Source organism: Macaca thibetana, chromosome 7 (assembly GCF_024542745.1).
Source record: "Macaca thibetana thibetana isolate TM-01 chromosome 7, ASM2454274v1, whole genome shotgun sequence".
In the NCBI taxonomy this organism is placed as follows: domain Eukaryota; kingdom Metazoa; phylum Chordata; class Mammalia; order Primates; family Cercopithecidae; genus Macaca; species Macaca thibetana.
In genome coordinates, this window is record NC_065584.1 from 30256000 (window position 1) to 30281497 (window position 25498).

The window sequence follows — 25498 nt, forward strand, 5'->3', positions numbered from 1 at the left end:
CTCGCTCGGCCTTCGGCTGTTTCCGGAGCCACTCGCGACTGGCAGAGGAGAGCTCCGCGCGCGGGCTGCAGATGTCTGACCTGCAGGCGGCTGAGGGGCCGGGCTCCTGGAGCCCCACAGCCCGCCGAGGGTCGGCTGGCGGCGTCGGGGACTGCCAGGGAGTGGAGGGGAGCCAGGCGGCCGCCTCAGGTACGCAAGGCCGTGGCGCTGGCGGGTGGGTACTGCCCGGCCTCAGGGCCCCGCGCCACGGCGCGAGCCTCCGCGGCGCTCTGTCCTGGGCTTCCCCGCGGAGCGGACCCATCTCGGCAGCCCCTTCGCGCGCGGGGCCCCTTCCCCGCCGCTGCCACCACCCGGGCCCAGGGCTCGAGGTTATTCTCTGCTCCTGTTTCGAAATGCCTTGATTCCTGCCCCGCTTCCTTTCTGAGATCTGCCCAAATGGTAGTGACAGGGTGGCTCTGCCCCTGGCGCCTCTTCAGCTTCAGTTTCAGCTTCAGCCGGGGTTCGGGTCCCACCTCCGTCTGCTGATCACATCCAGACTGCCGATCTGAACCCTATTGGCCTCGCCGCCCCCTGCTTCCAGCTCCCCACCCGATCCCCACCTCAGTTCTCTGTCCCAGCCTTCTCACGCGCCTCTCTGCCCCCATCCGGGTTGGCAGCCTTGCCTTCCTCTGCCAGAAGCCCACTTCGCCCTAGCCTCCCTGCACATAGGCCCCCTGGCCTTGCTGCCATCCTCTCCATCGCTCAGAGGCAAAAATGAAAAGCAGAGTTGAAATAGGTAGTCTTTGGGGTCTTTTGATTGAACACAGTAGCCAAAGCAAGAGCAGGAATTAAAAATTGGGGCGACCTCCCTCATTCTCAAGACCCTCATCCTCTTCTTGTCCAGGACCACGTCTCCATTTCTACCCACGCGAGTTCCTCCGTGTGTATGATTTCAGTGTCCAAAGACAAAAGAGTCCATCCATCACACTCTCTTCTTTCAGCCTCCTGAACACCACACACGATGCAACTGAAAGGATGCTCTTTTGAAATACGAAAGGGTAGAGGGGAGAGAACTGGTCTTATTAAGTAGCAAATATAAATTAATTTTCTAGGTCTGAAATTAAAATAGACACCATAAAGTATAGTGGTTGAGGCACTACCGTGGAGTCAGGGTGCCTGGATTGGAGTCTGAAACCTCAGTTTCCTCATCTGTAAAATGTGATTACTAAAAGATACCTGCCTCGTAGGATTATTGTGAGGATTACTTGAGCCGCTTTGTCTAAGGCATTTGGTGTGGAGCCCATGGTACACACTATACTCGTCTCATCCATTGTGACAGTGAGGTCTCTTTTTGTTCAGTTGAACTTCCTGTGCTGCCAGAGGTGTTCCTGGATGTACGGCTTCCAACATGGTGCCTTTTTCTCTCTTCTACTCCGATCCCAAGTATCTTCCCTCTCATAATGCTGCTTTACTCAAACACACACAACTCACCCAGCTCTTTCCCATGGCTTTATATTGTCTTACTTTAAAGCATCTAACAAAATTTGCCTTTTTTTCTTACAAACTCTGCTTTGTATTACATTAAAAATCGCTGGCATGTATTTAAGATTATAGCAGTAGAAATTCTAAGCATAATTTCTAAAAGACTAAGCAAATAAACAGAAAGGTGTGTAAGTCTTATAACACTTGTCCCTTGCATGCGCCAGTATTTATTAAAAAAAGGCATGTTTTTACTTCCCCTTTAGGTTCTCATGTGTTTATGGCAAACATACCCACGCGTTTTAGATAGATGAGTGTTTTTTTCTTTCCCCCCAGACAGCTAATTCATTCCTGCATTGAATTCCTCCCAGGACACTGGTAGAGATGCTTACTTTCCTTCCTCTTACCCTCAGAATGCAGGGTGATAGTTTTTTTGTTTTTGTTTTTTTTTAAATGTCATGTAGGAGTTTATTATAGTAGCCCAGAGCAAGCTCTTCCTCTTGAGGTAGGATTCGTTGCTAATAAAATAATAGTAATGATAACCTACAGGTATTGAATGCTTATTCTGTGCCAGAGGTGGAAAAAAATTTACTTATATTTTCTGATTTAGTCATGTCAACAATCATTTTTTCCCCGTTTTACAGAGGAACAAACTACAGCTGAGAAAGGTTAACTTACCTGTTCGAGTTAGCGCAAGTTTTTACTGTCTATATGAAATTGTCATCTTGTTATGATGAAGTCTATAATTGATTGTTTTTATTGGCCATGAATCAAGTATTGGTACTCACAGACAGGTTATGGTCTTTGTCCTCAAGGTGTTTTCAGTTTGATGAGATGAGAGATCCAGTTCAGGGGAAAACAATTAACAATTCAAAACATTATATAATTGGCCGTCTTTTATTACAATTCTTTATCTAGGAAACCTCCTTGAAGGTAGGAACGGAATCTCTCTTGCTTGTTTATCTAGAGCCCTTGATGTTGTGTTTTAGAGGTTTCACAAATAGTTGCTGAGTTTGATGGTGAGAGAAAGTCTATATGCAGAGATTTGGATGAGCATCTAATGAATGTGAAGAATTAGGGTTGAGATAACCAAGAATGTTCCTTGGTTGAGAGCAGTGGTTCTCAACCAGGTACGATTTTGTATCCCCAGGGCATGGCAATGTCTGGAAACATCTTTGCTCGTCACAACTGGTTGCAGCTATTGCTGACATCTAGCGAGGATAGGCGAGGGATGTTTGCTAAACATCCTGCAATGCACAGGGCAATCCCCATAACAAAGAGGCATCTGGCTCCAGATATCAGTAGTGCTGCTTTTGGGAACCTTGTGTTAGAGTTAAGCTGGGCTTCCAAAGCAGTGTGAAAATATTATATTTGGCCTGGACCAGAGGCTTGGGAGTAAACCCCTAAAAACTGCTTTAAACTTGGAATTTGTTTGATTGGATCCTTGTGCCATCTTTCTCTAGAAAATGATACAATGAGTAAGCAATAGAGTTCTAAGAAAGAATGAAATTGAATGAGATTTCTCTCACCCTCTCAGAGAGAAAACAGCAGTAAGAAATGGAATTGGATATTCAGGTGTTCTATTTGTCCATTGGAATACCTGAGACTGAGTAATTTATAAGAAAAGAGTTTTAATTGGCTCATGGTATTGCAGGGTGTACAGGAAGTGTGGTGTTGGTAGCTGTTTCTGGTGAGGGCCTCAAGAAGCTTACAGTCATGCTGAAAGGGGGAACAGGTACCTCACATGGCGAGAGTCAGGAGAGAGAGAGAGAGAGAAACCAGAGGAGGTCCCAGACTCTTTAAACAACCATATCTCAGGTGAACTAGCTGAGCGATAACTCACTTATCATCAAGAGAATGATGCCAAATCATTCATGAGGGATTCATCTCCACGATCCAGTCACCTCCCACCAGCCCTCACCTAACATTGGAAATCACATTTCAGTGTGACATTTGGAGGGGACAAACATCCAAGCCATATCAGGTATTATTGGATTAAGGGTTTTGGCTTTTCACTGTATCTTATTCCTTCAAAGCCATAACTTGTTTTTTTTTTTTTTGAATCTCGCTGTGTCGCCCAGGCTTGCAGTCCAGAATAACAGCATAGCCGGGACTACAGGCGCCCGCCACCTCGCCCGGCTAGTTTTTTGTAAAGAGACGGGTTTCTGTTAGCCAGATGAATACCTGATATTCTCGAAAGTGTCTGGGATTACAGGCTGTTAACTTGTTTTTTAAAAGTGTTCTCTGCCGAGGATACCTATTGAGTGTCTTCATGTTTGTTAGCTGAGGTTTTGGTGAAAAGGAAGAAAAGAATTTATGTTCTTATGAACTAAGCTCTCCAGTGGTCATGGTGTTCTTATTGTTTTATACATTGTAATTGTTTTTAATAGTCTTTTATTTGAGGCACCTGGGTTCTTCAGTGCCCAAGAGGAGAGATGAATCGTTCTTTAATTATGAAACTCTCTGAGGCATACTTGTTGCATCACTTAAAGGCAGGTTTTTTTTGTTTTTGTTTTTTGAAGTTTAAAGGAAAATAAAGCTCTATAGTGATCCTGAAGTCAGCAGTAGAACTTAGTTTGGTGTGTATGTCCCCCAGAGCTATCAATCCATTTAGATGCTGAGGATGGAAACAGGTCAGGTAGATTTGTTCATGGTTCTAAGTTAGGAGTTAGAATATTACAATAAGTCTTTTTGCGGTGATGAAAATATTTCATATCTGTCCCAGCTACTCAGTCAGGAGACTGAGGCAGGAAAATCGCTTGAACCCGAGAGGCGGAGGTTGCAGTGAGCCGAGATAGCACCACTACAGTCCAACCTGGGCGACAGAGGGAGACTCTGTCTCCAAAAGAAAAAAAAAATTCTGTGGCTATTTCAATTTACGTGAATTAAAGTTCAAAATTTGGTGGCTACCATGTTGAATGGTGAGAATCATTGTGAGTCTATGACAAACAGCCTTGATGTTTTTTAGTTTTCTATTGTGGTTTTATGTCATAACGTTAACATTTTGTCTGCCTGTGGCTTTCTTTTTTACAGTCGTTGTGTTTTTAGTGTCCAGATAGTCAATTAGTCAGAGAGTTGATTAATCATGTCATGATTCAGTCTAAACAGTATAACCAAAGGTGCACAATCTGAGTGGCCACTCAGGAGCATGTCCCACTCAAGAGCTGAAGAGAAATTGGATCACATGGTCATTAGATTTGGTTGGAACATAAGCTCACTTAATTTGTTTTCATTTAAGCCTCTTGAGTCTGTAACCACATAGCCTGCTTTTAGTTCCTCTGCACTGGAATCTAAAATGACAGGCTAATTATCTCTTTGCAGCCTGTTTACTGAGGGGGAAATCCTCTGAGGCCTGTTCTAAAGAACCCTGACCTGATATTCAAATGCTTTTGAAAAAAACCTGCTTTTTGGTTCTCCTTGTAGGGAAAGTACAACGTACGCAGTAAGTTTGAATCCCTAGCATGATCAGAATGTCTGAAACTAGACCCTTTGGTAACATAGAAAGAAAATGCACATTTAAAAATTGTCAAATATAAAATAAGTTATTTTAAGGAAGTTCCTTTTTTCTCTCTCACCTTCACTTTAGTGGCCATCAATGATAAATTAAGTTATTGTTAAGCTTCCATTTTCCCTCCTTCGTTCATTGTTTCCGAGATTTTGGCCACTGAGGAACCATGGTAATGACTTTGCCACACTAGAGAATACCGTTACAGTATTAGTTATTTACTGTTTTTTCTTGACATTGACATTTAATTGACATTTTAATTGACACTTAAAAGTTTCATTCTAAATAATTCTTATGATATTACTAGTTTGGTGTATCCATTTTTCTTAATATATACTAGAATACGTATTTTTAAAAATAAAAAACATTTCCCCACATACCATCTAAATTTGCAAAGTCTGGCCTGATTTCTCAGATCTCTTCTAGGAATACTTTCAGAATTGGCTTATATTTGGCTAATATAATAAAAGCTATACTGTAGGAAAATTGGCTTTTTCTTCTTCATAGTGGCTTAAATTTCACTGAATAACTTCAGGAAACCTAAAAGGCTGTGCTCATAATTCTCTCTCACTGAAACAGGGCTGCATCTCCCACACTTTATACTTCTAGAAATAAAGTTATGTTTTTCTTTCTCCTTTTCTTACTTCCTGCCGCTCTGAATCCAATTATAAGTTGTTTTACCAGTAGTTCTTACGTAATTTAGGGCATTCTTTAAAATTAAAAATAATTTAGGGCATTCCTTTAAAATTAAAAATCAAAAACTCAACTCCTTATGGGATGGAAACAAAAAAATCAAAAGCTTATTTTTTTTCTAGTATACATTAAGTCGTTAAAATGCTAGGAGAAGGGGTGCTTACCATGTGAAAAATGCTCAACCTAACTCATAATAAGGGAATTGGAAATCCTAACTACACTTGGTAGTTTGCTAACTCACTTTGTTGGTCGGTGTGCTGAAGCAGACACTCTCATGCATTGCTGAGATTGTAAATTGGTACAGATTCTATGGAGGGCAATTTGTCGATATCCATCAAAATTACAATATATGCCCCTTTGACTCATTCTTTCCAGGAATTTATCCCATAGATTTATTTATTCTCCTGTTTAATGACATAGATAAAAGGTTATTATGGCATTGTTTGTAATGGTAACAGATTAGAACAAACATGAATGAGTATCAGTAGGAAACTGGGTAAATACATTATGGAATATTCACTCAATGAAATATAATATTAATCAGCTGTAGAAAAGAATAAGGAAGTTTTTCATGTGCAGTTATGGAAAGGTCTTTGAGATATAAGTGGAAAGAACAAAGTACACAGTATTATGTCCAGCATGTCCCCCCCGCCTTGTTTTGAGACAGAGTCTCGCTCTGTTGCCCAAACTGGAGTGCAGTGGTGCGATCTCGACTCACTGCAAGCTCCGCCTCCCAGGTTCAAGCGATTCTCCTGCATCAGCCTCCCAAGTAGCTGGGATTACAGGCATGCGCCACCACGCCCAAGCATGCCCATTTTTTGTGTAAAAAAGTGAAAAAGTATGTGTGTGTATGTACACACACACACACATACTTTTTATATGCATAAAACATGTTTCGAAGACCACAAAACTGAATAACATTGATTGCTCTTGGGGGTAGGAACTGACATGGGACGAAATTTTCACTGTATACTTGTATGCTTTTTGAATTCTGAATAATGTAGATAAATTAACTATTCAGAAATAGTTAATAAAAATAGTCTTTAAAATATATAAATATATGTGTACATAGATATACATACACACAAGCTTAGCATGAGACTTCACTATGTTTATATTCTAAATAAGAGCCTTTCTATAGGTCTGTTTTCTGTTTCTGCTCCTCAGGAACTGACATTTTCTAGACCTTTTTCTCTCAGTGAATTTTTTATAAAATAAAGGTTATAAGTCTCCTTAGAGATTAATTTTATGTTATTCTTTAAATCCATTACTGTCTTTCATTATTTTTGTGCTAGTTTCATTTCTGTCTAAAAATTTAACCTTTTTGAAGTCTTCATTATGATCCAAAGGACAGGATAAGCCGAAGGGGGATAGACATACTACTTAGACAAACTGATAATAATATCATTATTATATTGATATTAATAATATCAATTAATCAATAACAGAGAGAGGGCAGAATTTTTTTTTTTTTTTTTTTTTTTTTTTTGGAGACAGAGTCTTACTCTGTCACCTAGACTGGAGCGCAGTGGCATGATCTCGGCTCACTGCAACCTCCGCCTTCTGGGTTCAAGCGATTCTCCTGCCTCAGCCTCGCAAGTAGCTGGGATTACAGGCACACGCCACCACGTCTGGCTAATTTTTGTATTTTTAGTAGAGATGGGGTTTCACCATGCTGGCCAGGTTGGTCTTGAACTCCTGACCTTGTGATCTGCCTGCCTCGGCCCTCCCGCCTCAGCCCTCCCGCCTCAGCCTCCCTTACAGGCATGAGCCACTATGCCTGGCAGAGGGCAGAATTTTAAAACTTCTATTTTTGTTTCTATTTTATTCACTAAGGTATATTCAGATTGATACGGGTAAATAGGCAATATGGATTTCTGTTGTCAGTAATGGCAGACTAGGTAATTATCTCTCATCAGGGACAATTAGAAAATATGGGTGAAATATAAACATCTGCTGGAAAATACTGGAGAGATAGAAAGATAATGAAGAATTACCTAGCTGTGATCCGTGTGAAAGCTATAGAGATTCAAGGACAAGAGTCTATTTTGGGGCTCCTTTGTCCCCTGGGGGTACATGCTGGATTCCTGAGTGGGGATGCTGAGTGACAAGGTCATGAAAAGTGCCTCTTTGAACTAAAGTAATAGGAAATGGATTAGTGTTCAGGACCCATCATGTAAGGGGGAGTCTGGTGAACTCCATTTCCTTTGGGTTAGGGCCATGAAAGGCCATGCCCTAAAAGTAGGTCGTTGCAGGGAGTGCAACTCAGCTTCAGAAACAGCTAAGTTCACGAATTGGGATTTTTGGGTGGCTTTGACAAGCTGGTTCTAAAATACATATAGAAATGGAAGGCCACAAATAGCAAGGACACTCTTGAATAAGAACAACAACATGGAAAGATTTGTTCCATCCAACATCAAGACTTATTTTAAAGTTTTTAAAGAGTAGTCAGGCTCTAGGAATAGAATCAAAAGCTTAGAAACATGATTATATGGACACTTGCTTTGTAACAAAGATTGTTAACATAGAGCAGTGGGTAAGAGAAGGTAAATGTTTCTGGGACAATTGAATATTCTAAGAGAAAGGAAAGTAAAGAAACTTAATCTTTACCTCACACATGATACACAAAAAATCAACTCGGTAGATTATAGAACAATATGTGAAAGGCAGTACATAAGCACCTATAGGATACGGGAGAATATTTTTGGATCTCAGTATAGTGAAAGACATCTTAGACAGGACACACAAAGACTAAGGAAGGAAAATTTGATAAATTTTGAATACACGAAAGTACTTTGGTTTATCAAAGGCCACCATTAAAAGGGAAAAGTCATGTCACAGAGTGGAAGCAGGTAATTATAATACATATACCTGACAAAAGGTTTGTATCGAAAACTGTAAATAATAAAAAGAGGCTGGGCGTGAATGGCTCATGCCTGTAATCCTAGCACTTTGGGAGGCTGAGGTGGGTGGATCATGAGGTCAGGAGTTCGAGACCAGCCTGGCCAATATGGTGAAACCCTGTCTCTACTAAAAATACAAAAATTAGCCAGGTGTGGTGGCGCATGCTTGTAGTCCCAGTTATTGGGGAGGCTGAGGCCGAAGAATCTCTTGAACCCAGGAGGTGGAGGTTGCAGTGAGCCAAGACCATGCCACTGTACTCCAACTTGGGCAACAGAGCGTGACTCCGTCTCTAAATAATATAAATAAATAAGTAATAAAAAAGACAAACCAGTAATAAAATTGGCAAGAGACTTGGACAGGCACTTCAAAAAAGAAGATTTTTTTAATGGCCAAGAAATACAAATCATCAGTGAAATACGAACTAAATTAGCATATATCTACCAGAATGGCCCAGATAAAAAATGTTAACATGACCAAGTGTCAGAGAAGGTCCAGAGTAATGGAAATGATGCTACAATGCTGGCAGCATTATATTTGGTACAACCCCTTTAGAAAATAGTTCAGCATTATCTACTGAAATTTAACATTCAAATTTCTATGACTTAACCGTTATATTCTGACATTTATATCCAACATAAATGCATGCACCGTAGCCAAGAGACAAGAATATTCATAGCAGCATTATTCATTATAGCCCCAAACTGGGGTTAACCTAAGTATCATCAACAATAGATAGGTAGCTCATGGTGGATTCATGGAATAGTGTACGGCAATGAACGTGAACAAACTGGCTGGGCACGGTGGCTCATGCCTGTAATCCCAGTACTTTGGGAGGCCGAGGCAGGCGGGTCACCTGAGGTCAAGAGTTCGAGACCAGCCTGGCCAACATGGTGAAACCCCGTCTGTACTGAAAATACAGAAATTAGCTGGACGTGGTGGCGGGTGCCTGTAATCCTAGTTGCTCAGGAGGCTGAGGCAGGAGAATCTCTTGAAGCCGGGAGGTGGAGGTTGCAGTGAGCCGAGATTGCGCCATTGCATTCCAGCCTGGGGAACAAGAGTGAGACTCTGTCTCAAAAGAAGAAGAAGAAGAAGAAGAAGAAGAAGAAGAAGAAGAAGAAGAAGAAGAAGAAAGTTAACAAACCTACATACAATTACATGGATGCATCTTTTGATGGATGCATCAAAATAATGACTGAAATAAGCCAGACCCAAAAGAAAATATTCTGTATCATTTTCCTTTCTATAGAATTAAAAAAACAGGCCCAGTGAAGCAACACTGTTTAGGAATGCTTACTTAGGTGGCCCAGCTATAAAGAAAGTGAGGAAATAATGTCCATAGTTGGGATAATGATTTTCTTACCTTAAGGAGGAAAGGATCAGGTGATGATTGGGAAGATCATGAGTGGGGCTTCTGGAGTGTTAGAAATGTTCTATTTCTTGGCCTGGGTAGTGTTTGTGATAATTTATTGAGGTATACACTTTTGTGTACTCTTCTACATTTGCGTTATTATTTCACAATAGAAAAGATTTACTTTTTTTTTTTTTTTTTTTTTTTTTTTTAGAGAGTCTTGCTCTGTCACCCAGGCTGGAGTGCAGTGGTGCGATCTCGGCTCACTGCAACCTCTGCCTCCGAGGTTCAAGCGATTCTCCTGCCCCAGCCTCCCATGTATCTGGGATTACAGACACACCACCACGCCCGGCTGATTTTTAGTAGAGATGGGGTTTCACCATGTTGGCCAGGCTGCTCTGGAACTCCTGACCTCAAGCCATCTGCCTGCCTCGGGCTCCCAAAGTGCAGCAGTTACAGGCAGGAGCCACCGCGCCCAGCCTAGAAAAGATTTTTAAAAGAGTCAGTGTATAATGTAGTTAATAAGAGTGCTGGCTTTGGTCTTGGATTGCCTGAGTGCATATCACTTCTATTTGTATTTGCTGTTCATCTTGGGCATCTTGATTTCTCCGAGCTTCAATTTCTTAAACTATAGAAAGGGAGTAATAATAGTATCAACTTCAGTGGTTCTATAATTCTGTGCAATTCAGTGACTATTCAGTATAATGATGCCTACAAAAAGCTTAGAAAATAATTGACATATAGTAAGTGACCACTGATTCTTGATTATAATAACAAAGATGATCAGAATAAACATAGAATAGCTAGGTACTTTAATTAAGTTCAGATTTCTGGACCCAGTGAAATTCTATCCAGGAATTTTGGTCAGAGTTCTTTTTAAAAGCATATAAGTTAATTCTGGCTTCCTGAAGCAGAAAGAGGATTTATTAGAAGGATAAAGGAGGCTCACTCAATTGTTAGAAGGCTGAAGGACTCCAGAGGCTAAGCAGCAAGAACAACTTGGCTGTTTGGCTGCCACTAGATGGATTCTGTCTCTCCTTTGTCCCACTCCTGTTTCACCTGTTAAAGGTGGAAATATTTTAGATTGTGTGCTTGTTCCCTGACTTCCTGGTGCTGAGAAGAGAAGGATCTTCCATTTTGACTTCCACTGAGTACTATTGTCAGTGACAGTTCTCCCCACGGAGGAAAAGGTTGAGTATTTTTGAAAGCCAGAAGATTGACAGATGACTGCTATGTCTGGGGTCCTGAAATAACCTGCAAATATAATTGTGCACCATCTTTGAGGGATGTCTGGGACTAGAAATGGACATATATACTAGTTATCCTGAAGGGATATAATTGTGCACCATCTTTGAGGGATGTCTGGGACTAGAAATGGACATATATACTAGTTATCCTGAAGGGAAAGAGTGTAATCCAGAATCTGGAGACCATTAAAATTGATCCAGATTTTCAGTGGAATATGTCATTTGAATGTAAAGAAAATATGTGTTGCTAGGAGCCAGCATGGGCAAACTAAAAGCACATTTGACTGCCTAATTATTTTCTAATTGTAGCCTTTCTAGTCTTTCATTACTAGTTAGGTCCTTTCTCTCTCTCATGGACTTCTGCAGAGGCCTCCTATCTGATCTTGTAAAATCCATCTTACCTATGGCTGCCATAGAATTGTACCAAAAAAATACAGATTTGACCATGTCATTTCCTAGCTTAAAATTATTAATCACCTTTGGGATAAAGGACCTTCACACACTTTTTCCTGCTAGATGGAAAACTTCATGAGAGCCAGAACTATGTCTGCTTTTGATATTCTCTCCAGTACCTAGGATGTGGCCAGGCACTTACTAGGAATTTGGTGGTATGGAGTTAAATCACTGGGACCTGTGGCTCTCAGTTCATCTCTCTGCATTTGTGCAATGGCCTCCAGCCACACTGAACTGCCATGGTGGTATTTTTTTGTGTTCTTCGTTTTGTTCATTCAGCTTCCTCTGCCTGCAGTGCCCTTTTTCACTTGACTTGGCCAAGTCCTGGTCATTCTTGAAGGCAGTGCAATTGTCATCGCTTTTAGGAAACCTCCTTTAACACCTTTATTCCCTAAATTAGTTAACTATATGTGTATCTGTGACATCTAGTGCATAATTCTATCCTAAAGGATACCACATTTATATTACAACTGTCTGTTTATGAGTTTATGTTCCTCACTAGGCTGAGGTCCTTGAGGGCACAAATCATGTCTAATTTAACTGTATATTCCCTGCATGGAATGCACTGCCTGACATATAGCAGGGGCCCAGTAAAGTTCTGTTGAATTTAGGCAAAGTCATTAACTCAAATTTCCCTTTTTCATGTGGTTGCTATATATATAGTATATTTTGATTTTGGCAAAATATGTGGCAGAGTGATATTTGAAGGAGATTCAGTGGGCTGCTTTAAATGCATAAATATCATTGTTGAGTTGAAAAGGTAGGTTAAGTAGTATGTGGGGTCAGAATTCATTTATTAAACAACAAAGAAGGCAACTGATTTTTATGCATAAAAGAGCTTATTTCAGCCATATGAGCTATTAAAGGATGACAAATTAAAACAGTAGTGTTTCATCATGTTCTATCTATAGAATGGCAGCAGTTGTAAGGAATGATTATACCTAGTGTTAGTGAGAATGTGGGGAAATGGTTACACTCAGATATCCACTCCCAGTAGAAGTGAATTTTGGAGAGAAATTGGGCAATGTGTATAAAATTGTTTATGTGTATACCTTGACAAAGTTTTTCAGTCCTGGGGACCTGTCCTATAGAAATGAAGTAAAAAAAGGCTTAGATAACAAAATGCAAGCTGGGGGTGGCGAGGGTGGCTGTATTCTCAACTACTTGGGAGGCTGAAGCAGGAAGATCACTTGAGCCCAAGAGTTTGAGGCTGCAGTGAGCTATGATTATGCCACCAGACTCCAGCCTGGGCAACACAGTGAGACCCCATCTTTATAAAAAAATCATGGCTCATGCTTGTAATCCTAACACTTTGGATGGCCCATGTGGAAGGATTGCTTGAGCCCAGGAGTTTGAGACCAGCCTGGGCATCATAGGGAAACCCTGTCTCTACAAAAATATTTTAAAATTAGCCAGATGTGGTGATGCACACCTGTGGTCCTAGCCTCAGTCTCCTGAGTAGCTAGGAGCTACTCAAGAGGTTAAGGCTGCAGTGAGCTGTGATCGCAAAATACACTTGAGCCCTAGAGGTCAAGGCTGCAGTGAGCTGTGATCGCAACACTACACTCCAGCCTGGGTGGTAGAACAAGATCCTGTCTCAGAAAAAAAAAAAAAGTACCCTAATGCATTAAAAGATAAGAGAAGTGCAAATTAAAATTATTATACCATTCTTCACATATCAAGTTCTGCCAATTTTCCAACAGTTTGACAACATACTCTGATGTGCCAGGTGTGGGGAAAGAGGTACTCATATATTGATGCAGTGAATGTAAAATAGATGATCCTTGTGGAGAATGTGGTTCAGAAATTCCACTCCCAGGAATCTATCCCAAAGATACACTGGCGAAAATATGAAATATGCACAAGGCATTGTAGCACAGTTTGCAATAGTAATAGACTGGAAATAACCCTAATGTCTGTCAGTAGGGACATGAGTATGGTGTACATCCACACAGTCAAGTATGCCAGTTTAAAAAGTAATGAGCCAGCTGTGGTGGCATGCACCTGAATCCTAGCAACTCAGGAGGCTGAGGCAGGAGGAATGCTTGAGCCCAGGAGTTTGAGTACAGCCTAGGCAACATTAAAAAAAAAAAAAAAAGAGGAATAATGTTAGGCTATTTATTTGAGATATTATTATTATTATTATTTTAGAGACTGAGTCTGACTCTGTCACCCAGGCTGGAGTGCAGTGGCATGATTATGGCTCACTGGACCCTGGAACTCAAGTGATCCTCCTGTCTCAGCTTCCCAAAGTACTGGGATTACAGGCCTGAGCCACCATGCCTGGCCTCTTCTTTTTTAATGTAGGAATTTATTGCTATAAACATCCTTCTTAGAATTGCTTTTGCTTTTGCTGCATCCCGTAGGTTTTAGTATGTTATATTTCCATTCTCTTTTGTCTCAAGATACGTTTTCTCTTTTGATTTCTTCTCTAATATATTGGTTGTTCAGGAGCAGGTTGTTTAATTTCCACATCTTTGTGATTTTCCCTGAATTCCCTCTGTTATTGATTTCTGGTGTTTTACCATTGTGGTTGGAAATAATACTTGTATGATTTCAGTTATAAATTTGTTAAGACTTGTTTTGTGGCCTAACGTCTGATCTGTTCTGGAGAATGTTACGTATGCAGCGGAGAAGAATGTGTATTCTGCTACTGTTGTATGGAAAGTTCTGTGTATGTCTGTTGGGCCCATTTGGTCCCAAGTGTAGTTCAAGTCTAATATTTCCTTATTACTTTTCTGTCTAGTTGATCTATCCATTGTTGAAAATGGGATATTGAGGCCCCCCACTATTTTTGTATTGCTATCTATTTTCCCCCTTCACGTCTATTAAAATTTGGGTTATACCTTTAGGTGCTCTGATGTTGAGTGCATATATATTCATAATTGTTATGTCCTCTTGATGGCTTGATCCCTTTATCATCAAATAATGGCCTTCTTTGTTTCGTGTGACAGTTTTTAGACTTTATATTGTCTAAGTACAGCCACCTCTGCTCTTTCTTGGTTACTGTTTACATGGAATATCTTTTTCAGTTCTTTCACTTTCAGCCTGAATGTGTTCTTAAAGCTAAAATGAGTCTCTTGTGGGCAGCATATAGGTTGGGTCTTAGTTTTTAAAAATCCATTCACCCACTCAGTGTCTTCTAATTGGAGAGCTTAATCCATTTACATTCAAACTTATTGTTGATAGGTAAGGATTTACTTCTGCTGTTTTGTTAATTGTTTTCTGGTTGTTTTGTAGAGCCTTTGTTCCTTTCTTCCTCTGTTATTTTCCTTTGTGATTTGGTGATTTTCTATAATGCTGAGCTTTGATTCCTTTCTCTTTATTATTTGTTTATCTGGGGTGGTTTTTTGCTTTGTGCTTACCATGAGGCTTACATAGAACATCATCTTATAGTTAGAATAGCTTATTTTGAACTGGCAACAACTTTAGATATAGAAGGAAATTTACTCAACGTAACAAAGACTACTTGTGAAAAACCCAAAGCCAGTGTCATAGTCAATGTGGAAAAATGAAAACTTTTTCTCTATGATCTGACACAAGGCAAGGATGACCACGCTCACCACTTCTATTCAACATAGTAATGGAAGTGCTAGCAAGAGCAAGCAGACAAGAAAAAAAAAAAAGGCATACAGTTAGCTGAATGGTAGAAGTTATATCCATTTGCAGATGACATGATCTTATATGTAAATAACCCCAAAGACTACAAAAAAAACTTAGAATTAATAAATGACATCAGTAAAGTTGCAGGATAAAAAATCAGTGTACGGGCCGGGCGCAGTGGCTCACGCCTGTAATCCCAGCACTTTGGGAGGCCGAGACGGGCGGATCACGGGGTCAGGAGATCGAGACCATCCTGGCTAACACGGTGAAACCCCCGTCTCTACTAAAAATACAAAAAAAATTAACCGGGCAAGGTGGCGGGTGCCTGTAATCCTAGCTACTCGGGAGGCTGAGGTAGGAGAATGGGGTGAACCCGGGAGGCAGAGCTTGCAGTGAGCTGAGATCCGGCCACTGCACTCCAGCCTGGGCGACAGAGTGAGACTCCGTCTCCAAAAAAAAAAAAAAAAAAAAAAAAATCAGTGTACAAAAATCAGTTGCATTTCTGTACACAGTAACAACCTATCCAAAAAAGAAATCAAGAAAAGAATACCAATTTACAGTAGCATAAAAATACTTAATAAGTTAGCCTAGCATGGTGGCCCATGCCTGTTGTCCCAGCTACTCGGGAGGCTGAGGTGGGAGGATCGCTTGAGCCCTGGAGGTCGAGGCTGCAGTGAGCCGTGATTGTGCCACTGCACTCCAGCATGGGTTACAGAGGCCCTGTCTCAAGAAAAAAATAGTTAAGAATAAACTTAAACAGAAAGATCTGGACACTTAAGACTATAAAACACTGATGAAAGAAACTAAGAAGACACAAATGGGAAGACATCCTGTGTTCATGATTTGGAAAAATTAATATTGTTCAAATGTTCATACTACCCAAAGCAATATGCAGATTTAACGCAATCCCAATCCAAATTCTAATGACATTCTTCACAGAAATAGAAAAAAACAATTCTAAAATTTGTATGTAACCACAAATACCCTGAATATACAAGCAATCCTAAGAAAGAAAAAGTTGGAGGCATCACACTTTCTGATTTCAAATTCTGTTACAAGCTATAGTAATCAAAACAGTATGGTGCTGGTATAAAAACAGACACACAGACCAGCGGATCAGAATTGAGAGCCTAGAAATAAACCCAAGCATATATGACCAACTAATTTTTAACAAAGGTACTAAGAGGACACAGTGGGGAAAAGGCAGTCTCTTCAATAAATTGTTCTGGGAAAACTGGATTTCCACATGCAAAAGAATGGAAATGGTCTGGGCATGGTGGCTCATGCCTGTTATCCCAGCACTTTGGGAGGCCAAAGTGGGTAGGTCTCTTGAAGTCAGAAGTTTGAGACCAGCCTGGTCAACATGGTGAAACCCCGTCTCTACGAAAATACAAAAAAATTAGCTGGGCATGGTGGCATGCACCTGTATTCCCAGTTACCCGGCAGCCTGAGGCAGGAGAATCACTTGAACCTGGGAGACAGAGGTTGCAGTGAGCTGAGACTGTGTCACTGCACTCCAGCCTGGGCGACAGAGTCAGACACCGTCTGAAAAAAAAAAAAAAAAAAGGCAAAGGATCTGAATGGATGTTTTTCCAAAGAAGATGTAAAAATGACCAACAGGTACATGAAAAGATGTTCAACATCAGTAGTCACCAGGGAAATGCAAATTAAAACCACAATGAGATATATCACCTCATGCCTGTTAAGATGACTTATCTTTGGTAAGAGATAGCAACTGTTAGTACAAATGTAGATGATGCAGCCATTGTGAAAAATAGTATGGAAATTCCTAAATAAAAGTAGAACTACCACATGACCCCGTAATCCCTCTTCTGAGTACATACCCAAAGGAAGTGAAATCACCACCTCAGATATCTGTTCATTGTAGCATTATTCACAATAGCCAAGATATGAAAACAATCTACGTGTCCGTTGACAGACAAATGAATAAAGAAGCTGTGGTGTGCATACATACACACAGAGGAATATTATTTAGCCTTATAAAAGAAAGAGATCTTGCCATTTGCCATACATGGATGAGCCTAGATGACATTGTATTAAGTAAAATAAGCCAAACACAAAAAGAAAAATACTGCACGATCTCACTTATATATGTAATCTAAAAAAAAAAAAAAAAAAAAAAAAAAAAAAAAAAAGTCAAGTACACAGAAACAGAAGAAAATAGTGGTTACTAGAGGTGGTGGTAGTGATGGTAGAGGAAAGGGAGAGGTGTAGGTCAAAGGATACAAAGTAGAGATACATAGGATGAACAAGTCTAGAGATATAATGTACAATATGAGACCTTTGGTTAATATTGTGCTTGGGATTTTTGCTAAAAGTAAATTTTAGGTGCTCTTGCCACACACAATGGCCAACAGGTATATAAAAAGGTGTTCAACATCACAAAAAGAGAGGATATCTGTGGGATGCTGGATTTATTGATTTGCTTGATATGGTAACCATTTCACCGTCTATATATACATCAAAACATTATGTTGTACACCTTAAACATATACAATAAAAAATTTAAAGTAATGAGGAAGATCTGTGTAATCTTTTCCAGACACACCATGAATGGAGTTCCAATCTTGGAATGCCACTTTTTCTGGAACTAACTCTTGAATGACCATGTTAATTCATTTTTTTTTTTCTATTATTTGTCATAGTTGTTGAAAGCCAAAGAGCTGCTGCTGAGAGCTGTAAATTTTTTCTCACTGTCAGAATGCCCATGATGATATCATCCTGTACCACAGAACCTGAATTACATTTGAAATTGGCAGATTGAGGTACTCCATTTATCAAAACATCTCCAGATAATCATGTGGATCTTTTCTTTGCAGCTCAGACATCTAACAACAAAGGTTTGCCTCCACCTGTGTGTACCAGAGTGGCATTGAAGCCAGGTTTCATTATTCCTTTGATATTCATTAATATTTCTTTTTAAACTGTTTTTTGATCAAGTAGAAAGCCACTCTTCACTTTTACTTGATAGTGGATATTATGAAAACAACACAGCTCCCCAGTAAATGTCTTCAGGTCATTGTAGGTTGTCCTGGGTAGGTCATGTTGTTTCATCATTGATCTTTCTTTGTGACACTGGGATAAAAACTTGGACATTACTGGGAGACATCTGGAGAATTTCTGCCTGTGTTTACTGGTTTATTGTAAAAGATAAACAGCCAGATGAAGAGGTACACAGGGCAAGGCCTGGAAGGGTCCTGAGTGCAGGAGCTTCCGTCTGCATGGAGTTGGGTTGCACCACTGCTCTGGAATGTGGGTAAATTCACCAACTTGAAAGCTCTTCTAGGCTATGTTGTTAAGTGATAAAAACAAGTTGCAGCCGGGCGCAGTGGCTCATGCCTCTAATCCTAGCACTTTGGGAGTCCGAGGTGGGCATATTGCTTGAGCTCAGGAGTTTGAGACCAGCCTGGGCTACATGACAAAACCCCATCTCTGCAAAAAATTTAAAAAAATAGCCAGGTGTGGTGGCGTGGGACTGTGGTTCCAGTTACTCGGAAGGCTGAGGCAGGAGAATCACTTAAGCTGGGGAGGTTGAGACTGCAGTGAGCTGTGATGGCACCACTGTACTCCAGCCTGGGGGACACAGCAAGACCCTTTCCCCCCCGCCAAAAAAAAAAAGTTGCAGAAGAAGAATGTGTATTTTTTTCTAAGATGGGGGCAACATACAACTATATGTATATGTATTTCCTTATGTTTTCAAAAACAAATAATGGAAGATTAAAAGCTAAGGAGAAGAGTGTTATAACATCCATATCTTTAGTTATATTGTTATTCTTAATTAAAACTATTATATTTACATTGTAGAATAAAGCAAATATGTATATATGTGAATATTATTAAGATCCAGGATGTTCCACAACAAGACCGAAAAATACAAATATAGAATTAAAGTTAGGTTAAAATCCTGTAATCTGGGCCGGGTGTGGTGGCTCCCAGGACTTTGGGAGTCCAAGGCGGATGGATCATGAGGTCAGGAGATCGAGACCAGCCTGACCAACATGGTGAAACCCCGTCTCTACTAAAAATACAAAAATTAGCTGGGCGAGGTGGCATGCACCTGTAATCCTAGCTTCTCAGGAGGCTGAGGCAGGAGAATGGCGTGAACCCAGGAGGCAGAGCTTACAGTGAACCAAGATTGCGCCACTGCACTCCAGCCTGGGCGACAGAGTGAGACTCCATCTCAAAAAAAAAATATATATATATATATTATATATATAAATATAAATAAATAAAATATATATATATAAATATATATACACACACACGTAAAATGAATTCATGCAAATCCTTCTAATTCAGATTACTGGATGTTTTTTCTTTTTTTCCGAGATGGAGTCTTGCTGTGTCACCCAGGCTAGAGTGCAGTGGCACAATCTCAGCTCACTGCAACCTCTGGGCAACCACGCCCAGCTAATTTTTGTGTTTTTAGTAGAGACGGGGTTTTACCATGTTGGTCAGGATGGTCTCGATCTCCTGACCTCGTGATCCGCCTGCCTTGTGGATCTCGATCTCCTACCTCATGATCCACTCCCAAAGTGCTGCGATTACAGGCATGAGCCACCGTGCCCAGCCTTACATGTATATTTTTATATATGATATTAATATATGACATTTAGGGTATATATATGTGTGTGTGTGTGTATATATATATATTTGTGTGTGTATGTGTAACATACGTGTAATGTTTTACCTTGATTGTGGTCTTTAAATACAATTTCTTTTTTTTTTTTCCTGAGACAGAGTCTTACTCCAACACCTAGGCTGGAGTGCATTGGCACAATCTCAGCTCACTGCAACCTCTGCCTCCTAGGTTCCAGCGATTCTCGTGCCTCAGCCTCCCAAATACCTGGGATTACAGACGTGTGCCACCATGCCCAGCTAATTTCTGTATTTTCAGTAGAGATGGGGTTTCACCATGTTGGCCAGGCTGGTCTCCAACTCACCCGCCTCAGCCTCCCAAAGTTCTGGGATTACAGGTGTGAGCTACCATGCCCAGCCTTTAAATACAATTTCTAATGAAAAAGAACCAGGGCTCCTTAGAGAAATAGTTGATTCCAAGTGTAGGACAGGCATTTATAAGATTTTAAAGCTCGGGACTTATGCTATAAGCAAGACCACTGGTATCATCTTAAAAGGACACAAGAGCCAACTTTAAGGAGCTCCCACAGGCCAAAATTAGGAAAACTCGAAGCACATAAAATATGTTAAAATTCGTGTGTTTCTAACAATACTTCAAAAAACAAATCATTGGTTACCTTTGGAGGTTGTTATGATTCTAACTCAGTTGGTGAAGGATCAAGTCTTTATCCTTCTTTTCTCTTATGCCTGTGTCAGAGTAGCCAAATAGTTGGTGAGGGGAAGTTTTGTTTTGTTTTGTTTTTAGTAGAATTCCAACTAAGAACAACTGTAGAAAGTGCTGGAATTGGAAAAGTCATTTTCTAGTTTTTAATGAAATCCTGTATCTATTTTAGACAAGGATCATCAATGCCTGCTAAAGCCACTAGGTGCAGGGTTAATGAGGAGCTGGATGGTGGATTAGGCTGAAAGCATGAAACTAATCTTTATCATTAAACTTGTGATAACCATAGATTATGTGCCTCTTAGTGTAATACAATAGGAATTACAAATGTTATTTCTGGAGTATTCTTTCAAGAACAAAACTGAATCTGAATTGAGTCAAGCCTCTAGATCAGCACAGTCCAGTAGAATTGCTTTGACGGTGAAAACATGCTCCTTGGCAACAGTAATCACTAGCAACTCATGGCTATTGAGTATTTGAAACGTGGCTGGTTGAGATGGGTGGACCGAATTTTAAATTATTTTACGTTTTAAATTTAGCCGCGTGTACTAGTAAGTACTATCCTGGACAGTGAAGCTCTACATCTATGACTGGTTTATAGGAATAGAGTGCATAAAATAATCTGTTAAGTGATACCATGGAAAGGCAATCAGCCAAATTCAGAATGTTTGAAAAGTCTGCAGATCAGCTTTTAAAAATTTCAACAAATATATTGTATACAGACCCACGGTGGTGAAGATTAATGTAGATTAAGAGATTTATAAGGTAAATTTCATGTGTGAACCTTATTTGGATTCTGATTCAAACAAACCAGCTCCTAAAAAGAAATTCTGGGAGCCAACTTGGAGAAGTTTGAGCATGGGCTGGGTATGAGATGATATTAAGGAACTGCCAATTTTGTAGGAATGATAATGTTGTTGTACCTGTGTTGAAAGTCTTTTTCTTTAGAGATTTGTTGTAAATGAATGTAGTGGTAGATACAATGATGTCTGGGCTTTGTTTGAAGTAATCCACTGTTGGTGGGCCAAGAAGGTAGGGCATGGAGGAAAAAAGGCCAAATAAAATCTTGTGGAGAAGATAGGTAGGGTGCATGAGTCTTCGTTCTACTGTTATATAATTTTGTGATTTTGTATATGTTTAACATTTTCTACAATAAAAAAGGTTTTTAAACAGCAGTAATTAATTAAAATACATAAAGAATAACAAGGAATAATTTACTCAGAATTTGGAACAGGGAATATAGGATAGGAAGGGGCATTGGGCAGGGGAATTCTAAAGTACTAATAATTCACCTAGTTAGTAGGTATGCAGGTATTTGTATTATTAATATTTTAGCTCTGTATCTTCTTTCCATGCAGTCTTTCATATATGTGGTTTATTTCACAATAAAAAGAAGAAAAGAGCTCATTGTTAGTATGTAAGGCTTCTTACAGACTCCAATTGGAGGAACACACTTGAACTTCATGGGGTTACAAAGTAGCCTCTCTGGTCTGTTTCTCTCCTAAAGCCAGAGGTCCCCTTGTTTCTCTTTCCCTTTACTTGAATGCATCATTGTACTCTCTTTGAAAATTATCTTCTCTGCTTAGTCATCTGCTTTTACATGGCCTGTGAAGGCTTCTCCCAAAAGGCAGGCTCAGCTCCTAAACTCACAAAGGTTCTCCCCAGCCTGTTTCTGTTTTGGATACCAACTCCAGATTTTACGGAAGAGAATTGGACTGACTTTTGGTCGGGTGCTCACCCAAAACCAATGAACTATGGCCAACATAATGTACCTTCATCATAGGAACTACCACTTCCAAGGCTGTTGACAGGGGAGGTTCTCAAGAAAGCGTTGTAGATACTGCTAATAGACCATCATTATCTCTAACAGTGAAAGATACAGCATCATTGTCTATAACAATGAAAGATTTGGAATAAGCACTAGCTCTACCAGTAGAAGATTAAGAATTGGTTAAAGAAATAATGGGACAACATATGGGATAATATGTAGCCATTTAAAATTATGATACAGCCCTATCTTTATTGACTCTGAAATATGTTCATTAAAAGTGTTTATTGGCCACGGTGGGTCACACCTGTAATCCCAGCACTTTGGGAGGCTGAGGCGAGTGGATCACCTGAGGTCAGGAGTTTGAGACCAGCCTGGCCAACATGGTGAAAACCCATCTCTACTAAAAATACAAAAAGTTAACCGGGCATGGTGACGTGTGCCTGTAATTACATCTACTCAGGAGGCTGAGGCAGGAGAATCGCTTGAACACGGAGGCAGAGGCTGCAGTGAGCTGAGATCATGCCATTGCACTCCAGCCTGGGCAACAGAGCAAAACTATGTCTCAAAAAAAAAACAAAACAAAACAAAACAGTGTTTAGTGCATGTCCTTTCAGAAACGCACAAACACACACACAATACATATACATACGTATTTGTATGTATATATGTATAAATGTATTTCTCAAGGGATATACATCAAAATGTTAACAGTTGGCTAGGTGCTGTGCTGTAACCCCAGCAGTTTGGGAGGGGAAGGTGAGAGGACCCCTTGAGCCCAAGAGGTGGAGACTAGCTTGGGTAACATAGAGAAACCTTGTGTGGTTTTTTTTTTTTTTTGAGACAGAGTCTTCCTGTGTCTCCCAGGCTGGAGTGCAGTGGTGCAATCTCAGCTCACTGCAACCTCTTCCTCCAGGGTTCAAGTGATTGTCCTGCCTCAGCCTCCTGAGTAGCTGGGGTTACAGGCGCCTGCCACCACACCCGGCTAATTTTCTGTATTTTTAGTAGAAACGGGGTTTCACTGTGTTAGCCAGAATGGTCTCGATCTCCTGACCTCGTGATCCGCCCATCTTGGCCTCCCAAAGTGCTGGGATTACAGGCGTGAGCCACCGCGCCCGGCCCTCTTTTGTCTTTTTTTAAAAAAGTTAACAGTGGTAATCTTTGGTTGGTGGGGTTATGGTTAGTTTGTTGTTGTTTTGCTTATCTGTGTTTCCTGATATTTTTTTTTACAGTGAACAATGGATTATCTGTATATTAAAAATTTATTTTAAAGGAAATAAAGTGCAAAATGTTTTCTTATCTGTACTTACTTTTTTCTACAATGAACAAAGCATTATTAGTGTAATTTCAAAAAGTTAATTTGAGGCCGGGCGCGGTGGCTCAAGCCTGTAATCCCAGCACTTTGGGAGGCCGAGACGGGCGGATCACGAGGTCAGGAGATCGAGACCATCCTGGCTAACACGGTGAAACCCTGTCTCTACTAAAAATTACAAAAAAACTAGCCGGGTGAGGTGGCGGGCGCCTGTAGTCCCAGCTACTCGGGAGGCTGAGGCAGGAGAATGGCGTGAACCCGGGAGGCGGAGCTTGCAGTGAGCTGAGATCCGGCCACAGCACTCCAGCCTGGGTGACAGAGCGAGACCCCGTCTCAAAAAAAAAAAAAAAAAAGTTAATTTGAAATAAGTAATAGGGTATGTAAAGTCCTGGTTTTAAGTTAAAAAGTCAATTATTTTCCAAAAGTCTGTTTTAAAAATAGAGCATAGGAGAGAGTGGGCTTGGAAAAAGTTTATTTTTATAAGCCCTGGAGATCTTGACTGACTTATTTAGGCCAACAGTAAGTTTGCAGTTAAGGAATCTAGTGCCTGGTTAGGGTATTATGTCAAGAAATATTGTGTCCTTTTTAAGAGGTTATTGTCAGTGTAGTCTGCACGGATTGGAACACACCTGGAAAAGTTGTTCATTTTGGCTCCTTTCTTTAAATGGAACAAACTAAGTGGAGCAGCTATAGGGGGCCAGCATGGTCACAGGCTGTGTGGTATGAAGATGACCAGCCTGAGAAAGAACTTGTGGAAATGTGACAGCCAGCTGTCAATATGGGAAAGGATATTGTGGGGAGTAGTGGTCAAAGAATAGAATTTATTAGAAAGCACATTTCACTTATGTCAACATAAGGGAGAACTTTCTCTTTGCATTTTCCCTCAGTTCATGGGCCTCTTTACAGAGTGGCAGAGACTGGGGAACAGTGTCTTAGACTCAGTTTCTTTGTTGGGAGAACAATTGGGTGGCAGGAGCTCTAAGGTCTTTCTGCCTATGAGACTGAATTGACCAAAAGAAAAATAGATCTTGGATGGGCACAGTGGCTTACGCCTGTAATCTCAGCACTTTGGGAGACTGAGGTGGGAGGATCACTTGAACCCAGGGATTCAAGACCAGCCTGCCTGGGCAACATAGTGAGACCCCCATCTCTACAAAAAAAAAAAAAAAAAATTAGTCTGGCATGTTGGGATGTGCCTGTGGTCCTAGCTACTCAGGAGGCTGAGGTGAGAGGGTCGCTTGAACCCAGAAGGTTGAGGTTGCTGAGAAGCTGAGAGTCGTAATTGTATCACTGCACTCCAGCCTGGGTGATAGAGGGAGACCCTGTCTCAAAAAAAAAAAAAAAAGAAAGAAAGAAAAGAAAAATAGATCTCGCTCACATATAAAACATGAGACTAGATTAGGCTTGGATTAAAAATTTTGCCAGCCATTTTCACTTTGACTTTGCTACCAAACTCTGAAACTTTCAATGTTTGAAGTTGACTTAATTAAGTTGCATTTTGTATTGAGAAGTAAACTTCAGTCTTCAGTGTCTTGCCGTCTTACACAGAGGGAGTTAAATGAGGGGCTGTCTGAATGCACTAAACCATATGCTCTCTGAGTATTCAAGGAAAGACTAAATGAATAACCCAGAAAACTAAGTAGCATCTGATGTTAAGAGCACAACTGCCTGGATTTGAATCCTGTCTCTATGCCTTAAGTTCTTTACTGCAAAAATGGCTGTGATAATACCCGCCAATCATAGGCTTGTTTTGAGCTTGTAGAACATGGCCTTCATTATGCATTTCACCTATATATTCCTTGAGGGCACCTAGTTATTCAATAAATCATTGGTAAATGAGTGATTGAATAAATAAATGAAATTACAAAAGTCCTTTACCTGACCTTG

The 25498-nt window shown here is 40.4% G+C and overlaps 1 protein-coding gene across 2 annotated transcripts in view; it reads left to right on the plus strand.

Moving 5' to 3' along the window:
* The first annotated feature begins 10 nt into the window (after nt 1–10).
* The window catches only part of TMED8 (transmembrane p24 trafficking protein family member 8), a 46814-nt gene continuing 21326 nt past the window's right edge, over nt 11–25498 (plus strand). The window contains exon 1 of one of the 2 annotated variants that reach the window (XM_050798864.1): nt 11–189. In XM_050798864.1, coding sequence (XP_050654821.1) covers nt 72–189 — 118 coding nt within the window. In that variant the 5' untranslated portion in view covers nt 11–71. The remainder of the gene's footprint in view (nt 190–25498) is intronic. The other variant, XM_050798865.1, reaches the window with a different exon arrangement.